This window comes from Simochromis diagramma, unplaced genomic scaffold (assembly GCF_900408965.1).
Source record: "Simochromis diagramma unplaced genomic scaffold, fSimDia1.1 OVJJ01000365.1, whole genome shotgun sequence".
In the NCBI taxonomy this organism is placed as follows: domain Eukaryota; kingdom Metazoa; phylum Chordata; class Actinopteri; order Cichliformes; family Cichlidae; genus Simochromis; species Simochromis diagramma.
The window spans coordinates 911317-933324 of NW_024387230.1; the positions used below are offsets into that span (position 1 = coordinate 911317).

General features: G+C 38.4%; 2 protein-coding genes across 2 annotated transcripts in view; one reads left to right on the forward strand and one right to left on the reverse strand.

The window, feature by feature from the left end:
* LOC120746870 (butyrophilin subfamily 3 member A3-like) overlaps window positions 1–22008 on the forward strand; it is a 310219-nt gene that overhangs the window by 226014 nt on the left and 62197 nt on the right. The gene's annotated exons all lie outside the window — the stretch shown is intronic.
* Window positions 1–22008, reverse strand: part of LOC120746829 (chromosome partition protein Smc-like) — an 86296-nt gene that overhangs the window by 9746 nt on the left and 54542 nt on the right. Inside the window, exons 10-17 of the mRNA XM_040052328.1 lie at window positions 16331–16423; window positions 15846–15944; window positions 15451–15549; window positions 10395–10499; window positions 10072–10128; window positions 4250–4354; window positions 3194–3286; window positions 2089–2181 (exon numbers count right to left, since the gene is read on the reverse strand). Of these exons, the coding sequence (XP_039908262.1) occupies window positions 2089–2181; window positions 3194–3286; window positions 4250–4354; window positions 10072–10128; window positions 10395–10499; window positions 15451–15549; window positions 15846–15944; window positions 16331–16423 (744 nt within the window). The remainder of the gene's footprint in view (window positions 1–2088; window positions 2182–3193; window positions 3287–4249; window positions 4355–10071; window positions 10129–10394; window positions 10500–15450; window positions 15550–15845; window positions 15945–16330; window positions 16424–22008) is intronic.

Genomic DNA, 22008 nt, shown 5'->3' on the forward strand with positions numbered 1-22008 from the left:
ATCAATAAGATAAAAAACTGCACGAAAACTGCAGTTCTGACATCTCAAGGATTTTTAACAGCAGTCTTAGTTCAGGTGTTGTGCCAGCCTGTTTTAAACATGCTGTTGTAAAGCCTGTACTTAAAAAACTAATCTCCATTCCTCTTCAGGCCTATTTCAAAGCTTCCTTTCCTATGAAGAATTTGGGAAAGATTGTATTTGTTCAGCTGCAATCTTTTGTAAATGGACGATGTGCTCTTGAGAGGTTTCTGTCTGGTTTAAATTTTAAAAAGTTCTTAATGATCTTTTATTAACCTCTGACTCAGGAGACTCAGCTCTGTTTTTGCTCTTGGATCTGACCGCTGCCTTTGATACTGCTGACCACAGCATCTCGATGTCATGATTGGAGCATTGCAGCATCAAGGTCCTTCCATCAGAGTGGTTCAGGTCTTACCTGTCTGACAGGACTTTCTGTGTGAGCTTTGGAGATTTTATCTCTTCCTCAGCTCCCCTTACTTGTGGTGTTCCCCAGGCATCTACACTAAGGCCAATTTTATTATCTATTAATATGCTGCTTCCAGGTCTATTTTTTGGAAAATATAATATTGTTTCCATTCATTTCTCGATGACACTCAGATCTTTCTTCAACTGAACTGAAGCTGCTCTGCCTCACTAGAACCCTTACTTCAGTTTCTCTGTGAAGTCAAAGCCTGGATGGCCTTTAACTTCCTGAATTTTAATGAAAACAAAACTGAAATCATAATTTCTGAACTACGTGGCAATCCCAGAAACTCTCATTTGAACCTGCACAGTTTTTAGCCTTTTATTAAATCACATGCCAAAAATTTTGGGGTTGTATTTGACAGTAATTTCACCTTTGAAAACAGGTCAGCTCAGTTGTACGGCAGCCTTTTTTCAAACTTAGGCTTTTATCTAAGGTGAGATCATTTTTATCTTTTAAAAACTTTGAAAGGACGATCCATGCTTTTGTTACAACCCAGCTGGACTACTGGAACTCCTTAAATGTTTGAGTTAACCAGACCTGCTATGCAAGACTGCAGTTGGTCCAGATGCTGCAGCTCGTCTTCTGACACGAACTAAAAGACTTCAAAGCTGGTTCACAGAGGTGATTGAGCGTTTGGGGTCGTAGCTCCTAAACTGTGGAATAATCAACGCCTACACATAACACAGGCTCCTACTGTCAATCGTTTTAGATCTTATCTTAAAATACATTTGTATTCACTGGCTTTTAATAGAGTATGAGAGTTATTTGGTATTTGATGTTTGGTACTAATATTATAAGTTATTTTACTAGTTATTTTGTATTTTTGTAAAGCACTTTGATCAACATTGCTGTTGTAATGAAATGTGCTATAGAAACAGATAAATGATAAAATGTAAAGAATCTAAATTATGTAAAGTCACAAACTCATAAAAACTAAACTCAACCAAAACTGCTGAGGGTTGGCGCTACGCTGCTTCAGCTTATGAACTTTAATCAGAACAATAAATAAAAACATAGTGGAAAGAAATTTTATTATTGCTGCCGATATAAAGTTTACTGAAATGAATGTGCAATATTCAATATTCTCACTCTTTTCTTTGTCTCTTCACACACAGTTAATCACATCAAACGTAAAAATAAACAGAAGCTTTAAATCTCACCTCCACTTGGTGCTATTTGATCAGGTGTGTGATAACATCAATATTTAATGTGAAATAAACTCAAATTTCAGCAACACAAAATGCTGTCAGTTTAAGAAAAATCTACATTAGACCAAATATTCAGCTCTGGTAGATTCTACATATCAAAGTTAGAAAACATTTTCTACTTTAGTGAAGAGTTGATTGTAAAGTGTTTCATCCTCTTTCATCAACATCTAAAAATCCCTGTACCGGGAGGAAGGTGACTGTTTATTCACTGAGATCAACAGCAGCATGTGTAGCTTCTAAATTCATATTTAAAATATATTTTACACCTTTACATTTAGTTTTATTTATTTATTTATTTAAATAGTCTGTTGGTGTGTAAATACTGATTTGGACTATTATTTTATTCATAAAGAGCTGAGTCAGAAAATTCAGAATATTTATGATGAAAAGACAAACCTGCTGATTTTTGGACTCCAGCTGAATCTTCAGGATCTCTGCTGCTTGTTCCAACTGCTGGAGCTGATGGATGGTTTCAGTTTTCTCCGTCCACTGCAGGTGAAATGTTACATGAAGAAAGAGCAGAAGGAAGAAATGCTCTCTACTGAGACCAACAGGAGACTTTCCAAACTGGAAAACTGAAACTTGTTGCTTCTAACATGTGAATGACAATCAGATCAGGAACGATCCTTTTACACAGGAGAGCGTTTACTCCTCTCCATCAGCCTATGACAGCAGCACCATCACACAAAGCCAACAAATCATGTATGTAAAGTGAAGCAGCAGCTTTAGTTTAACGAGAAGCTGAAACAGAACTGATCCTCTGCATGATCACAAACGCCAGAAGTGAAGTTTCTGCTTTGACTGTCATCGTCCTGAGTCAGTGACACAGTGGTTCCAGGTCTCTGGACTTTATAATGTTTGAATATTCTATGTTGGTTCTTGGTTTAGTGGTTTCATATATATTATGCTTTAATCGTCTTTAAAGCATAATCCTGTCCTCTTGTGTCTAGTTCTGTTTGTTATTTGCCTTTCTGGTCCCGAGTCACGTCTCTCCGTCTCATTTGCACTCAGTGTGTGTTTCTCATGTTTCCTGTTTTATTTCAGTCTCCTGTCCTGTGTGCATCATGTCCAGCTGTGTTCCCCGGGTGTCTCCTCTCTGCCCTGATGTCCTCTTGTGTATATGATGTATGTGTCTCATCTATTTGGTGTTGTGAGCTCTGTCTCGCTGTGTGTCTTGTCTGTTTAGAAAGTTTCTGTAGTAGTATTTCAAAGAGTTAGTTCCCAGTTCATGTTCACGTCACTGTTTTCTGGGAATTTAGCAATAAAACTATTTCCAGCACAGTTTTGCCCTAGAGTCCACAACTCTGCCTCCCACAGAAAATTTACCATGACACTGACTGAGGTTTGGTTGTAGACTGCCTCAAGATCATGTATAGATGATATATTTAGACCCTTAGATTTAGATTTGTTTATTTTTCGTTTATACTGTAAAGTCTGCTGGTGAGTAAGTACTGATGTGCACTTTTATTCTATTCAATTATAGAAAAATGGAAAGACAAACCTCATGAGTTTGGGGCTTCAGCTGTTTCTTCAGGCTTTCTGCTCTTTGTTTCACCTGGTCGAGCTGTTTGATGGTTTCATTGTTCTTCTTGCACTGCAGGTGAAATGTTACATGAAGAAAGAGCAGAAACGCTCATGTTTAGGAAACACTAATGACGCTAATAATAACACAACCAGACTCACATTAAAGCTGTATTGTGTAAACATAAGGGAGCTGATGTAGCATGATGTTAACAACATTAAGTGTTTTTATTTTTTTACTTATATATAAGGAACCCCATTAGCTTCCACAATAGTGATTGCTCATTGCTGTATTTCATACGATACAATGTGATGTGTTTAACAGTGTTGCGTTCTTTATTAATAAAAAGAAGCCAAAGTGTAATTTAGTTTGTACTGGAAGCCAAAAACATTTATTATCTATTCGATCGTGCATTAATAACATCTTATTTAGAAGGAGCATTTCCTAACCACAGCTATGGCCTGTCTCATTTTCTTAATGACAGAGTCTCTATGCTGAGTCCATGAGGTGGTGATTTATAGTAACACCAATTAGTTTAATCTGGGTGACCTGTTCTTATACTGATCCAGCTATGAAGAGAATCAGTTGTGGACTGTTGACTAAACATAGTCTACAGTCTCCAGTTAACATAGATTTAGGTTTAGATTAACTAGAATCATGTTATTTTTACTTATCCAGTAAAACACGTTCAGCAAGTCTTGTTGTAATAAGCTGGACAATTCGAAGTTGTCACTAGATGAATTAAACATGGTGGAAACATCGATGTACATTACAAGATGAGATTTGCCCAAGACATACAGCGGATCGTTCATGAAAACTGAAAAGAGAAGTGGAACGAGGCAGCTGCCTTGGGGTAGACCACAGTTCATATCGCAGCTATCTGAGAAATAATCATTATAATAAACCTTTTGGCTTCTTTCAGAGTTGTGTTTGGTTAATGACACAGAAACTGCTGCTGGACAAAACTGCAGGATTATAAGTGCACAGGTCTGTGATCATTGGGAGGATGACAGCATCACATATGTCCATGTTTACCTCTGTGTGCTGAGAGATGCTTTCACTGACCTTTGAGTCCATTGTAGAAAATGTTCTCATCAGCTTCTGAATGATTCCATCCTTCTCCTTCTCAGATCTGATCATCTGTCAGAAAGAAAGACAGATGTTGATATTTCTGCAGTGCTTTGTTTATAAAAGTGACAAAATCACTGAAGCTTCACACTGTTTTGTGGTGATTAGTGATGGACATTAGACCAACTGTAAAAAATTGGATGCGGTTGTTCGCACTAAACCAAAACAACCACCATCTTCCCTCATGCGGCTACCCCACTGGCGCCAGCTGGAGGCCTGCCAAGGTCACACAAATCTCCCCTGATAACAGCACTGCTGCTGGAACTCCTTGTCCTCATCCTTGAAGGCCACCTGGGTCGACTGAAGACTGTTGACTTTCTCTTAACTGGGTGAAGGGACACTTTCTTCACATGTGACAGCCTCTTTTTAAAGGGACCGAAGGGAAGTGGACAAGTGACTCAAAGGCTATTTGATGGATAGGTGTGGACAATTCCTCGGGTATGACATCATCAATTAAACAGATGAAAGCCCCCACCACCACCAGTTTAAAAAAACAAACTAACTAAATATTCATCTGTGGTAGATTTCTACATATATGACTAAGAAAATACTCAGATTTGATGGGAGACTTTTTTCTATTTTTCTGTTCAGCATTCAGTGTTTTATCCTCTTTTACCTAAAGAATGAGTGAAGATTTAAGACAAAAAATATAAACTGTGTTCATAATGAAGAGAAAAACTGTATCCATACAATTGCCATAAGGAGATGTTAATATTTATAAGTGCAAGTAGTTCATGTTGTATTGGTCCCTTTGCAAAGGTTTGAACTTTCTTTTCATAAATCTCAGAAATCAGTTTTACAGTCAAATTATTTTCAACAGAGAAACGTTCTGTAAACACAGCTGGTTTGGGCTGATCGCCAGAGGGCAGATGTTAACAACATTGTGGGCGGCGAAGTGACGACTTACTGGGGATGAATTCACAGTAGACACTAGATGAGATTAAAGTGAACAATATAGGGAGCTTAAAGTCCAAAACAGAAGTATTATATTAACTAGTTCAAATGTCCAGTTTATGAAAACCAAACATGGTGAAATATTGCAGCAATAAAATGTCTGGATAAATTAACATTGGGTGATATCACAGATCACTTGTGGGCAAAAAAATAAATATAATGCTGGGGGAATAAGATGTGATAACATTTAAGCATCAGTATCCATTCAAGCCACAAGCAGTGAATGCAGCAATACAAACAAGCCTGCATAACTTAATAAATATAGAATTTGAAAAATAACAAACCTAAAAAGAAACACTAGGTACGAGATACATGTGTACCTATGATACGGTGATAGTTTTGGTAAACAACCATTTGACTTGCATCAGTGTCTCACCTGCTCTTGTTCCATCTCTGCAGCTCCCCCCGCCCCCTCGCTCAGTCGCTTAGTGTCTGAGCTCAGATCATACCAATATCAGGGGGGATTTACGCACAGTCGTAAAATCCCACAGTGTGCACTATGTGCTTCAAATATTGTGTGTAGTTTTTGTTTCATACAGTCAGCCAGGCATCTAACTATGAAAAAATTACACTCCAAAAGACCCCGGGCTTCTGACAAAACAACCCGGGCTTAAGCCCAGTAAGCACCCCCCCGCCCCCGCTCCACCACTGCTACAGATTAGGATGGCCCTATACTGATAAACCATTCACTCTGACAATGGACAAAAAGGGTGGATTCTTTTTTTTTCTTCTTTTTTTAAAAAGAATTGCAGTAGCGTGGGTAGGGCTGCCACAATTAGTCGACTAGTCACGATTACGTCGACTATCACAATCGTCGACGACTGATTTAATAGTTGGCGTGTCGTTTGAAGCTTTGTAAGATCACAAAAGATGGAGGAATCAGTAGTAGGATTTAAGAGTGTAATAACGGCCTGAAACAGAAGATGGCAGCACTGCATGTACAAGGATGCCAGCTGCCGTTAAGAAGAAGAAGAAGTACCTCTGTCCCAGAATTCATAGCGCGGCCCTGCTCAGTTTCCAACAATGGCGGCAGCTGGTTAGTTTTAATATTACTCTTATTGTTCTTTCTGGGTCACAAAATAAACGTTTAACATATTTTCAGAATGTAGCTGTGTAAACCTCAAATATCTGCTCAGTTTATCAAGACACCACATATTTTCAAAAGCGCTCCGACGTTTTCGGAGACGTCTGTTACCTACTAGCTCGATAGTTCGATAGTTAGCCGGGGGGCAAGGCTCACTAGAGCCGGTGAGAACACCGGCCTCCCGGCAAATCGTTTTCAAACCCACCGCCGTCTTTCGCTACTCAGGTTAAATATTAGGGGTGCAACGATACACAAAATTCACGGTTCGGTTCGATACTTTGGCGTCACAGTTCGATATTTTTTCGATACAAAAAAAAATGTTCATGCCTTTTTAATTTGTCATTTATTAAAATTATAAATATATATTTTAACTCAAAAGTACAGATTTTAAATTTAATGTTGCTGAAACAAAAAAGTAATAAAAAAAAAATATATCTCAGGGCTTGCAAAATTTCAAAGTCCCTGGTAGCCCTTTGGGCAGGGACTCTTCCGTTTTTGGTAGCCCAAAATAAATTTAAGTACCCCGATTAAAAAAGAGAGCAATTTTTGGATTGATGTTTAATATTAATATAATAATAATTATATTATTGTAAAGGAATATTGTAAAGGAATATTATAAAGGAAACAAAACATTAATCCAAAAATTGTTGAAAAACAAATTACAACATTGTATAAAAATTACAATCATCAACTCAAATACTTGGTTCTAATTGAACAGACATTTCTATGAACTTGTAACAACTGTGTAAGACATGAATCCGTCTGTGTCAGATCCTGAATTTGAAATTTCCACTGAAGTCACGGGTAAGAGGCAAGTGGAACCAAGATCTAGGCCATTTGCTTTTTGAAGTTTGCAAAGACTGCTAAATTTTGCCAGTGGTAGTTCACTCTTTGCAACATAGTACGCTGTTCTAAACTGATTTTCAGGTTTATTTTTAGTATGTTATTTGCAATTGGTGTTTGTTGTGGGAAAGATATTGCAGACTGAGCAATAATGCATTTCTTGCATTTCTCGTGGCTTCTAATGGGGGCCTTTCTTAAAATGACTGGTCCCAGTAACAAAGGCGCTTGTCGACTCAGAAATTGTGGGAAAACCAACAACACACCCGGCAGAACATTATGTTATTTACACGGGTGCACATAAGTGGTCCGCATGTGCGCATTCGCTGTCAAAATAAAAGACGCGCACCAGATAAGAAGTTGCAACGCGCGTTTGCGTCCATATAAAAAGCACTGTTTTTGTCCGCTAGAGTGGGATTTTCACGGCACATTCCGCACCACATCTCTGTGCGTTCATCATTTGTTTGAAGCCAGCTCACCTCCTGCAACCACTTTTCCGAGAATATGTGCTTCTTTTGTGGTTCGGACTCTTCTGACATTTCTTTGTAGGTGGAGGAACACCAAAGTAATTGCTTAAAGGAGCTTCTTCGACATCTTTAAGAGTTCTAAACAAATGTCTGTCCTCCTCCAGAAAATCTTATGTACGCAAACACGCGTTGCAACTTCTTATCTTGTGCGCATTTTTTATTTTGACAGCGAATGCGCACCTGTGGACCACTTATGTGCAGCCCTGGTTATTTAGCTCGTCATATTGCAGCCACAGAAATTCTTTTGTCCATGAAACCATAAAGCTGCACTTTCTTTTTGCCTTATAGTCTGATTTGTCATAACTTTTCCGTTTTGTGGTAAGCTTTTCTTTGGCTGTCACTTCTTCACCCTGACCTGTCTTATTTGGCTCAGCAGAACTAAAATATATATCCTGCTGCTTTTACACACGCACTCACATAAGCTCAGCGATTCTCTGCACGATCAACCTCTCATATGTTTAAGCTTGCTGCGGGAGATTTCACTTGTCATGTTTGCATAGTAAGCTAACGATTGATAAGACGATGTCAGAGGAATTGGTGCACAAATTATCATCACTCACCAATCAGTGCTGTCGCTCTCTATACACAGTTCGCACGATTGCAAAGTGAAAGCAAAAAACAAGCGCAAATTCAAACGGGATTTCAATATGTCACATATTGACAGCGGCTCACCGATGCCAATGACATAATTACCCAGCTACGTTTCCGAAAGAATGCAAAAGCATCGACATATATTTTTCCTTCCTACGATAGCCCGACGGGCAGGGCAGAGATAGATTTTGGTAGCCCGACTGGAAAAATTGGTAGCCCCAGGACGTCGGGCTAGCGATTTTGCGAGCCCTGTATCTGATTGAGGAATCACTCATCTTTGGAAAAGAGAGTTTATTACAGAGAAATGGCTCTTTCCAAAATAAAAGCTATACTATCCGCTTCTTCTGGGCTATATTCTCAACAGCATATTAAACATATCAGGTCCCCATAAGGAGATTCATGTGCTAACGGCTGTCTAAATGACTCGGGTAAAGTTTGTAGCATGCGTGCTTGTTGTCTGCTTCCACTTGTCTTTTGCACTAGGATGATGTCGGCGTAAATGTGCAGTCATATTCATTGTGTTCCCACTAGTGCTGTCAGCGTAAATCCCGTTGAAATGACCTTAACGCCACAACACGGCAAATCTCCGTTAACGAGATACCGCGGATCGCCCAGTGCATGGGGCTGGACGGCCAACACGTTAACGAGCTAACTGCGCTAACACACTAGCTCCCACCCATGTAATTGAGCATTGCGTGGCACATCCAACATACTGTTTTACTTTAGTCCATGAAGCGCTTACCTTCAGGGTCATACGTCACATGAAAACCAAAATAATTCCAAACGCCAGATATGAATGAGGGTGGGGAGGGTTCAATTTGCCATGCTGCAAGGAGAGCTTAGCTTCTGTCTCGCTAGCTTGCCCTTAGCTCAGTGAATCTGCATTCAACTACTCCGCCTAGGCTGCACTGTCGAGCGCAGATCCACTGAGCGCTCAACACAGACAGCATCGTCAGAAGGAAAGTTGATAAAATAAATTAAAAATTTTGTATTGTTCATACATATGCGTACCAAACCGAAAGCACTGTATTGAACGGTTCAATATCGATACGAATATCGTTGCACCCCTATTAAATATATATAAATCACTTAGATAACTTAAAAATGTTATTGTTGGGCTTTTTTTTGGCAGTTCTATCATATGTTCTTCAGTTCTTCATATGAGCTTGTGGGCCATTCAGCTGATCCTTGTAGAGCAGGGGTGGGGCTTGTAGGCTTGTGAAATGGGACGGTCTAGCCTCCGTAGCGCTGCCCAGGTTGCCTAGCAACCATGATACTAACAACTGGAAACGTTTCATACAGCTGTTTCACAGAAATGAATGAAAACATATTTTTTTCATTTGTTTGTTTGTTTTTACATGAGCTCTGTGTGATTTAAAGTATCTGAGACTGAGACCACAGGACTGTAAAACATGATTGTTGGGCTTCATTTCTGTACTGAACAGTCATTTTAAGATTAGTTAGTAAATAACAATTAGCTAATGTTGTTCATGAGGCTAAAGTCATCTCACTTTGGTAATGTAAATATAATATGGCCAACATTATATTTTATATGTATATTTTATAGTTATTATATTAATTATTATTAGTTATTACAACAGGGAGTTTGAACTCTGCGTCAAATACTGAGCTTCAGTAAACATTTAAGTTGCAGTTATTTATATTTCCTATCACCTGCACTTTTATTCTACAAATTCAGTCAACAAATTCATAATGTTTATGGAAACACAAACCTCACGACTTCTGATCTCCAGCTCAGCCTTCAGGTTCTCTGCTGCTTGTTTCACCCTCTGGAGTTTTTTACATTTAAGACACAATAATGAAACACAACCAGTCACATTAAAGCTGTATTATGTAAATATAAGGGAGCTGATGTAGCATGATGCTAACAACATTAAGTGTTGTGGGATGATGTCAACAATCTTGCAGTGGTAGGATTTCAAAGTTGTGTTTGGTTAATGACACACAAACTGCTGCTGGACAAAACTGCAGGAATATAAGTGCACAGGTCTGTGATCATTGGGAGGATGACAGCATCACATATGTCCATGTTTACCTCTGTGTGCTGAGAGATGCTTTCACTGACCTTTGAGTCCAGTGTAGGAAATGTCTGCAGCACCTTCTGAATGAATTCATCCAGCTCCATCTCAGATTTGAAAATCTGTCAGAAATAAAGACAGACAGATGTTGATGTTTCTGCAGCGCATTGTTGATAAAAGTGACAAAATTATTGAAGTTTCACACTGTGAGCAACATGTTTCCAACCTTTGTGTCCTCTTACTCAATCTGATTGGTGCAGTTATTTTAATGATTAATTTAATTACGGTCACAAACTCACTAAACTAAAGTCAATTTATTTCTTCAGCACTTTATTTTAATAGAACAAATGAGGGTTGGTGCTACTCTGCTCCAGGTTATGACCTTGAAAAATAATTGCAGAATCTGATGCCTGAAAAAAAACCTTTATTTTCTCTGTCAATATGAATTTTATAGAATAATTAAAGATTTAAACAGAACCACAACTTTTACAAGGATACTTTAGTACACAGGTGAAACCAGATATTTTCAAACACTTCAAAAAAAAACTTTTTTCTTTACCGTCAAAGATCAAACTAGATCAATAAATATTAACATATTTTTTGTATTTGTGTAATGTCAGTATAAAGACAAAGAACACATGTTTTTGTGTCTTTATAGAGGATCATCATTTAGCCTGGAGAAATAGTTTGCTGCTTTATAAGAAAGCCCTCCGCAAAGCCAGAACATCTTACTATTCATCACTGATTGAAGAAAATAAGAACAACCCCAGGTTTCTCTTCAGCACTGTAGCCAGGCTGACAAAAAGTCAGAGCTCTTTTGAGCCAACCATCCCTTTAACGTTAACTAGTAATGACTTCATGAACTTCTTCACAAATAAAATTTTTATCATTAGAGAAAAAATTACCAATAATCATCCCACAGATGTAATATTATCTACAGCTACTCTTAGTACCATTGATGTTAAGTTAGACTCTTTTTCTCCAATTGATCTTTCTGAGTTAACTTCAATAATTACTTCCTCCAAACCATCAACCTGTCTTTTAGACCCCATTCCTACAAAACTGCTCAAAGAAGTCCTGCCATTAATTAATTCTTCGATCTTAAATATGATCAACCTATCTCTAATGATCGGCTATGTAGCACAGGCCTTCAAGCTGGCTGTAGTTAAACCTTTACTCAAAAAGCCATCTCTAGACACAGCAGTCTTAGCTAATTATAGGCCAATCTCCAACCTTCCTTTCATATCAAAAATCCTTGAAAGAGTAGTTGTCAAACAGCTAACAGATCATCTGCAGAGGAATGGTTTATTTGAAGAGTTTCAGTCAGGTTTCAGAGCTCAGCACAGCACAGAAACAGCTTTAGTGAAGGTTACAAATGATCTTCTTATGGCCTCTGACAGTGGACTCATCTCTGTGCTTGTCCTGCTAGACCTCAGTGCAGCGTTCGATACTGTCGACCATAATATCCTATTAGAGCGATTAGAACATGCTGTAGGTATTACAGGTACTGCACTGCAGTGGTTTGTATCATATCTATCTAATAGACTCCAATTTGTTCATGTAAATGGAGAGTCCTCTTCACACACTGAGGTTAATTATGGAGTTCCACAGGGTTCAGTGCTAGGACCAATTCTGTTTACATTATACATGCTTCCCTTAGGCAGTATCATTAGAAGACATAGCATACATTTTCACTGCTATGCTGATGACACCCAGCTCTATCTGTCCATGAAGCCAGATGACACACACCAATTAGTTAAACTGCAGGAATGTCTTAAAGACATAAAGACCTGGATGGCCGCTAACTTTCTGCTTCTTAATTCAGATAAAACTGAGGTTATTGTACTCGGCCCTGAAACATCTCTAAAATTAGAAATATCCTGTCTCAGAGTGACGCTGAAAAACTAGTTCGTGCATTTATTACTTCCAGGCTGGACTACTGTAATTCATTATTATCAGGATGTCCAAAAAAGCCTTCAACTAATCCAAAATGCTGCAGCAAGAGTCCTGACAGGGACTAGAAAGAGAGAGCATATTTCTCCTGTTTTGGCTTCCCTTCATTGGCTTCCTGTTAAATCCAGAATTGAATTCAAAATCCTGCTCCTCACATACAAGGTCTTAAATAATCAGGCCCCATCTTATCTTAATGACCTTGTAGTACCATATCACCCTATTAGAGCGCTTCGCTCTTGCTCTGCAGGCCTACTTGTTGTTCCTAGAGTATTTAAAAGTAGAATGGGAGGGAGAGCCTTCAGTTTTCAGGCCCCTCTTCTGTGGAACCAGCTTCCAGTTTGGATTCGGGAGACAGACACTATCTCTACTTTTAAGATTAGGCTTAAAACTTTCCTTTTTGCTAAAGCATATAGTTAGGGCTGGACCAGGTGACCCTGAATCCTCCCTTAGTTATGCTGCAATAGATGTAGGCTGCCGGGGGATTCCCATGATGCATTGAGTTTTTCCTTTCCAGTCACCTTTCTCACTCACTATGTATTAATAGACCTCTCTGCATTGAATCATATCTGTTATTAACCTCTGTCTCTCTTCCACAACATGTCTTTATCCTGTCTTCCTTCTCTCACCCCAACCGGTCGCAGCAGATGGCCGCCCCTCCCTGAGCCTGGTTCTGCCGGAGGTTTCTTCCTGTTAAAAGAGAGTTTTTCCTTCCCACTGTCGCCAAAGTGCTTGCTCATAGGGGGTCATATGATTGTTGGGTTTTTCTCTGTATCTATGAAGCGCCTTGAGGCGACTTTTGTTGTGATTTGGCGCTATATAAATAAAATTGAATTGAATTGAATTGAACTTTATCAAACAAGACTTCAGGAAAACAACTGTGTGGACTTCCACATGTGCGGCTCATCTATTGGTGCAATTTCCAGATAACTGAAGGTCCCACGTTCATCAGTTCAGACAATAATACACAAGTATGAAAACATGGGAACGTACAACCATCAAACCGCTAGGGAAGGAGACAGATTCTGAGTCCCAAAGAGGAAAATGTTTGTGTGAAATGTGCAAAACAAACCCAGGACATCAGGTAAAGACCTTGTGAAGATGCTGACTGACACTAGAAAAACAGCGTCACCATCCACAGTAAAATGAGTCCTGTACCACGAGCTGAAAGATTACTCTGGGAGGAGAAAGCCATTACTGCAAAACCATCATAAAAAAGTCAGACTACAGTTTGCAACATGGGAACAAAAATCTTAATCTTTGGGGACATGTCCTGAGGTCTGACCAAACAAAAACTGAACTGTAATGATAAACTGTATATTTGAGGAAAAAGGAGGAAGCTTTGAAGCCTCAGAACATCATCCCAACTCTGAAGTGTGGGGGCGACAGCATCATGTTGTGGAGCTGTGTTTTGCTGCAGAAGGGACTGATGCACTTCACAAAATAGATGGCACGTACATGTTTAAGCAACATCTGAAGACATCAGCCACAACGTTGAAGCTTGGGTGCAAACTGGTCTTCCGAATGGACAATAACCCCAAACATACCTCCAAATTAGTTACAAAATGTCTTAAAGGCAGCAAAGTCAGGGTGTAGGAGTGGCCATCACAAAGCTCTGATCTCAGTCCCACAGAGAATTTGTGGGCAGCACTGAAAAGGTGAGTGACAGCAAGAAGGCCTACAAACCCGACCCAGTTAGACCAGTTCTGTCTCTCAGTGAGCCCAGATTAAAGAAAACTGTTGTAGAACGTTTTTGGAAGGAAATCTGAAACGTTTGGCTGAAGTGAAACAGTTTGAGAGTAATTCTAATAAATACTAAGAAGTGCATGTATACTTCTGACTCTGATGAAAGTAATAAAAAACCCACAACAAATATCTTTCTCTATTCTGACATTTCACAAATACAAAAAACATGTTGACAAAAATGTTTACTCTGATTTGATGTTTGACAGTAAAGCAAAATTTTTTTTTCCTGAAGTGTCTGTAAATATCTGGTTTCAACTGCATCTTTAATAAAATGAACATGTGCAAGATTCTCACTCTTGTCTTTGTCTCTTCACACACAGTTAATCACATCAAACGTAACAATAAACAGAAGCCTTAAATCTCAGTGCTATTTGATCAGGTGTGTGATAAGGTCAATATTTAATAAGGAATAACTTCAAATTTCAACAGCACAAAATGCCCTCAGTTAAAAAAAAAAATTAAAAAACCAAACTTCCTCCTTTACTGTGAAGCAGGTTTCACAGTGTTTCATCCTCTTTTACCCTCATTGTGCTTTTGGTATGTGGCTGAAGTTTGTTAAACAAAGAATGAGTGAAGGTCCTACATCCTACAACTGAACAGATAAAGACTGTATCCACACGATGGCCATAAAAGAGCAACATGTTCTTATCCCAAAGCGTAACATATCGACACTGTGACAAGTTGTCGGTACGTTACGCTTTCACCCACCCAACATGTCTGTATGTTAGACGTTTGAAAACATGAGAACCGTTTGGAATGAATCTACACATGTACATTTATTTTACTTTATCATCTCTTTGAAAAACACTGTCTGACATGATTAAGGCTGTGGTTCGAGTTAGGCCTGGAATAAACAGCTGGATCGTGTGTTACCACCAGGAGCGTATCACAGGGACACTGAAGGTTTATTCTAGAACCTTTCGCCTCAGGATGTGACAAAACGTTGGCATGTTACACGTTGGGAAAGAGAGCGGTCTCAAAGGAGATGTTATTACTTTGCTTCTTTGTCACTGCTTGTAAGAACCCTGTTCATGCTGTATTGATCCCTTTGCAAAGGTTTTAACTTTCTTTTAAAAAATCTCAGAAAATCACTTTGATTTATTTTTTCCACAACATCCAAAAAATCTCTGTACAGAGAAATTTCTGCTGTGACTGATTTTTGGCTGTAGACTGCCTGAACATGCAGATCTTAAACTGAGTGGGGAGGGTTAGGACAACGAGACCCTGACATCCAGCACATATTCTTACATGTACACATCCTGGATTCTTTTTTATATTTCAGACCTTCAGATTTGGTGAGTAAATATTGATGTGCTATTCTATTCATGAAGAGAGTTGAGTCAGCACATTTTGAATGTTTACAACTGAAAAACAAACCTCGTGAGAATTCTTCTCCAACTGATCCTTCAGTTTCTCTACTCTGTCTTTCACCTGCTGGAGCTGATTGATGATTTCAGTTTTCTTCTCTGATTGCAGCTGAAATGTTACATGAAGAAAGAGCAGAAGGAAGAAATGTTCATGTTTAAGACACAATAATGAAACACGACCAGTCACATTAAAGCTGTATGATGTAAATATAAGGGAGCTGATGTAGCATGATGTTAACAACATTAAGTGTTGTGGGATGATGTCAACAATCTTGCAGTGGTAGGATTTCAAAGTTGTGTTTGGTTAATGATACAGAAACTGCTGCTGGACAAAACTGCAGGAATATAAGTGCACAGGTCTGTGATCATTGGGAGGATGACAGCATCACATATGTCCATGTTTACCTCTGTCTGCTGAGAGATGCTTTCACTGACCTCTGAGTCCAGTGCAGGAAATGTTTCCATCAGCTTCTGAATGATTTCATCCTTCTCAGAGTTGATCATCTGTCAGAAAGAAAGACAGATGTTGATGTTTCTGCAGCACTTTGTTGATAAAAGTGACAAAACTATTGAAGCTTCACACTGTGAGCAACATGTTTATGTATAGAAATACTTTAACAGACAACAAATAAACAAAATAATTTTCCTTCCTTACTCTGCAACTGCAACAATGGAAGGCAAAACACATGAGTGTGATTACACAATGCAATCACACATTCATTCATAAAAAGTTAATAAATTAAGTTCTATATAGAAATAAGAGAATTTGAATTAATTAGACATTTGTTGTCAAATAAACAAAATAACGTCTAAAGTTTCCTTCATAACTCTTTACAATACAGAGATAAAGAGAATTTTGTCATTAAAATGTTTACAGTGGAAGAACAAACCTCGTGACATTTGGACTTGAACTGATTCTTCAGTTTCTCTGCTGCTTGTTTCTCCTGCAGGAGCTGGTTGATGGTTTCAGTGTTCTTCTCCAACTGCAGGTGAAATGTTACATAAAGAAAGAGCAGAAGGAAGAAATGTTCATGTTTAAGACACAATAATGAAACAACCAGAGTCACATTAAAGCTGTATTATGTAAATCAGGGGTTGCCAACTCCAGGCCTCGAGAGCCGGTGTCCTGCAGGTTTTATATGTGTCCTTGATCCATCACAGCTGATTTAAATGGCTAAATTATTATTATTATTATTATATTTATAAGTGCTTGTGTAGTTAATGATACAGAAACTGCAACAATGGAAGGCAAAACGTGGGGGATTGCACAATACAATCACACAGTCACTCAAAAAGTTAATAAATTAGGTTCTATATAGAATTAAGAGCCTGCTATGACATAAATTGCAAAAGGATGATCCCAAAGAAACACATTTATTTGCATTTCATTATTAGTTCTTAATTAATCAAATAAACAAAATAATATGTAAAGTTTCCTTCATAACTGTTTATAACACAGAGATAAAGAGAGCTGGGTCAGTAAATTCTGAATGTTTATAATGGAAACACAAACCTCACGATTTTTCTCCTCCAGCTCCTTCTTCAGGTCCTCTGCTGCTTTTTTCTCCTGCTTGAGCTGATTGATGATTTCAGTATTCATGTGAAATGTTACAGGAAGAAAGAGCAGAAGGAAGAAATGTTCATGTTTCAGACACAATAATGGAAACACAACCAGAGTCACATTAAAGCTCTGAATTAAAGCTGTATTATGTAAATATAAGTTGGCTGATACAAAAAAGCAAATAAATGAAGACCCTAAGGAAATATTTGAGTTTTAATGTCGTGTCTCCCAAAATTAAAATAATTTTTGGTTAAATAAATAAATGCACAAAATATAACATTTATCAAGTCTGATTTATAAAATAAAGAAAAGATTAAAATATTGAGATTTTTTAGCTTTTACTTGAGTGCAGCTGGATGTCAGTGTCACTAAAGGGTGTTTAGTGTCTTGTGTTGGTCAGTAAAGCATCAGTGTCAGATTTAAATGTAAAAACATAAAAGCATTTTTTGTCTTTTGCCTTTGTTTCATCGTCCCTACGCATGCTCAATCATCCAGGTAAGTTTTCAGTGGGAGAAACCTTTCGTCACTCATCCAAGTGACTCTTCAGTCTCAGCTGACTGCAGGTTTCCCCAAATCTTATAAACAGTACATTTGCATAATGACTAATACGAGCACCACTGAAGGAACAATGGGCTGTGAGGTCAGATCCTTGATCAACATCATCATGTTTAAGGAACACGTCTGTTCAGTGACAAATAGTTGGAGATCAACATATTCCTAAATAAAAAATACACAAAGAACGAGGTTGCCACGTTCTTCGGTCATTTTGCTGTTCAGTTATGTCCTACAGCAACTACGACAACATTTGTAGACGAGTTCCTGAATTTATGTTTCAAATCTATGAGGCACCGCCTGGAAAATAAATGAAAATAAACACCTTCAAGCACGGAGAATACAACAGAATAAAGATTGTTGTCAATAAATGACAGTTAATCACAGCATCACTGCAAACAGCAGATAAATCAGCCTAAAAAATTATAATCAGTACAGCTCTGCTTATTTTCAATGAATTATATAAAATCAGAATTTCTGAATTTTTCTTCAGAGTGTTTCGATCACCAGACAAAGAAATCTGATTAAACATGGCAGTCATGTAAATGCAGGAAGTTAGTATATAAAAAATGAACCTGATGGTTTGTGGAGGAGAGCTCATTTCTCAGTCCCTCCATTTCTCTCTCCATCTTCTGTTTCTCTTTCTTGGCTTGACTGGTGTTTCCAGAAAGCTGCAATTAAAAAGAAACAAAGACAGAGAAGATAAAAGTAGGTTTTTTATGTTTTTTGTTATAGCATGTGGGTGATTACACAGAGGCAAATTAATTTCTATATGGAATCAGAAGAATGGAGAACCTAAAGAAAAAACTGTATTTGAATTTCATTATAAGTAAATTAATTAAGCTTTGTCTTAAATTAAGAGTTTTCATATAAGAAGAGAGTATGTGTGACAACAACACACACTGTCTCAATGAGGTCAACAAATTTCTCTGTACATTTTCAACCAACAACAACACCCTGCAATAACAGACAGTCTTCACCCAGATTAGAAAACACTGAATCTCAGAGTGACTGATGTCTGTAAAACACGGTGATGCTCCGAGTGTTAAGTTAATGTCTGAACGTAAGTTACCTTTAATTTGTTTAGTTGCAAACTCAAGTTTTGCCGCGGCTCTGACTTCCTACCGAGCAATTTCACGTGGTGATTAAAGGCTTGTTCCGCCAACTGCTGCCATAGTGTAGTAATTTCATTCAGCCACACGATGGCGCCTTTAATGATGGTTATAGCCGGTGAATGTCTATGTTTGTAGTATGACATCACCACTGTGTTTAATCTGAGTTCTCTGTATGTTTGAACCAAGTAATGTAATATTTAAATAATTTGAGTTTTTATATATTATGTCATGGACATTATATGCATAGATGGATGTGTAACTTTATCTTACTTTATATTTTGAGTTTATATTAGTTGAACCACTGTTGCTGTAATATATTTGGTCTAACAGTAACTTATTATTTACTACAGACTATTGGCAACACTGAGCTTTGAGGTCACAATAAACCAGCTGACTGTGACAGTTCAGCAAAGTGGAAGCCTCTCGTCCTCTTTCCTGTGTTCTGACCAACACACCATCTTGTTAGCTGCTGAACCTAAAAGAACTAGCCCTGACCTATTACTCCTCAATAAAGACAGAGACAGACAACCATCACATCTATGAGCAATTTAGAATCATCTGTTAACCTAACGCCACTAACATGTCTTTGGACTGTGGTGGGAATCTGGAGAGAACCCGTGCAGACACGGGGAGAACATGCAAATCCAGTCAAGATGGGGGATTTGAACCCAAGACCTGCTTGCTTCTTTGAAATGGTGTTAACCAACATGCCACAGTGCCATGTGTAGGCAACTGCCTTAGATAACTGACAGTCTGGACTAGTCATTAAACAGCACTGGTTGAACAGTCTCAGCAGTGTCTGCACTTTGCATTTTGGATGAGGAGAGCACAACTTTCTCCTCCAGCATCTCCACTTTCTACTAAGGCAGCATCAAAGTGTGCTGAGCAGCTGTGTCTGCAGCATCAGGACCAGGACAGCCAGATGTTACAATAGTTTCATTCTCCAACCATCAGCACACCAACCACCCACTCTGACTGCCTCCCCCTCCCCTCTGTCCCCCATGATTGTATATTTACAGCAGTGTCATTTCATGGCTGAATAATGATTGTACACTTTTCTGCTGCTTTTGTTGCTGTTCAATATATTTAAGATCCTGTGCAGCTTTCCCTTATTAATTTCCTTACTAATAAACTAAAATATTTCTTATTTTTTTATTCTCACATGGATCTTTCTTGCATTTTATGCCTTTAGACATTAATTTTATTTATTTATTTTTATATTTGATAATGAGTAAATGCACTGGAATTTCATTCTGATGTGCACTAACTGTTCTGAATGACAATAAACTGGCGATTCCATTTAATTCTGACACATTTCTGTAAGCCAGTCCTTTCTCTGAATTTCAACGTGGATTATAAGTTTGTTTAATATATAGAAACAGTTACTTTTTTAGACATTTGTTACAAAATAAACAAAATAATCTCCTTCATAACTTTACAATACAGAGATAAAGAGACATTTAATAGGGACACACTCACACACATGACAAATATATGCCAAATAACAAACACGAACCTCTTCTTTAATGTTCTGCAGATTCTTTTCAGCTTTCTCCCTCCTCTGTTGTTCCTCCTGAAGTTTCGACGTCCAAGTTATTGGCCACTAAGAGATGGCAGACAAACAAAGTACAAATACTTCGTTACTGTACTTCAGTATAGTTTTTCAGTATCTTTACTTGAGTATTTTTCTGAGATCCTTTTACTTGTACTCACATTTTTAAACAAATATCTGTACTTTTGACTAATTATACTTTCAGAACAGGCTTGTTACTTTTGTTTTTACGCACTGCTGAGGAGTCATTATTTTACATCACTGTGAGCCTTCAAATATCAAACTGATTTGAGCCAGGAGATGTCGCATAAAAAGAGATGACATGTGCCAAAGTCAGAGGTTAAAGTGGACCCCTAGTGTGGCATCTCTTCATCTGAGCATCTGCTTTTTCCTTGCCACACATTGACCTACTTTGATGGGATTCCCGATTCCCGATCGTGCTTCAGTAAGAAACTTAGTTATATTTGTGCTGTGATGTGCATGTAGCGGCCGTTATGTTGTACAACAGCGCTGATGGCAGCAGCTGGTTGCACAGCTTGGTACACTCGGCCAGAGGAGGAAAAATCAGTTTGTGTTGGTCACGTGACTCAGAGTTGCTCTCCTCCACACAGTGCTCATTTGTAAAGTGCTTTAAAAACCCAAATGTTTGAGTGCAGCTAGACAAAAAACAAACAGCACAAATGTAGTCACATAAACTGATTTTTAGTTTTACTGTAGTCATTTTCCTCTCAGTTCTCAATTCTCTCACTTGTTAGCTAATGTTAGAGAATTGTGGATCAATATGATTGTCATTGTGTCAGATCATTAGATCTTTAGCCCAGAGGGGCCGATGGCGCGATATGGCAGCCTCGCTTCTGTCAGTCTGCCCCAGGGCAGCTGTGGCTACAACTGTAGCTGCCTCCACCAGTGTGTGAATGTGAGAGTGAATGAATAGTGGTATTGTAAAGCGCTTTGGGTGCCTTGAAAAGCGCTATATAAATCCAATCCATTATTATTATTATTATTAGCAGAGTGATTACATCTTTAGGATGAATACTGACTTCTGTTTCCTACACAGACACACACACATATCACTGATCAAAAGACATGCTCATAGAGACACACACATCAGATGTTGTCTGTTGCAGATGCACATGACACATGTTCACATGTGAGTGTTTTATCTGTTGCATGATTAATGAGATGTTTGTGTGACCACAAAGTTAATAAAAGGCTGCAGGGGAGGCTGGCTCTTTGGAGTTGTCTGGGATCAGGTGAGGAGCTTGCAGCTCCAAGACCCTGGTCCAATCAGCTCCCCTTGCAAGTTAAAATGGATCGAACTCTGTCTTGCTTTGTTCACAGGAATAAGTCTCTAAACCAGCGGGGCTGCAAAGCGCAGACCTAACAGCTAACAACATAAACTAATGTAAGTCTATCAGCCGCAAACAACCAACCACATGACGTCATGTACCAAATTGACAGAAGATGGCGCTTTTTCTAACACAGGTCTCTGTACATCTACTTAAGTACAGAATATCTCTACTTTTGTCACCTCTGGTGCCATTATTAGGATGAAGATTTGTGTCAGTGTGTGGGATTGTCCTCCTAAGGTTTTTCTTGTTAAATGGTGATTATGGGAAAGTGCATTTTGGGGTTTGTTATGGAGTAATACAAAACTAATATAACACATAGTGTAATGGATTACTTACTCCAGATAATAAATAATGTAACACATTACATTAAAGTATAATTTGAATTACAGCATGAGCGCAACACTGATTAAAGCCACAATCAATAAATCTGCTTATA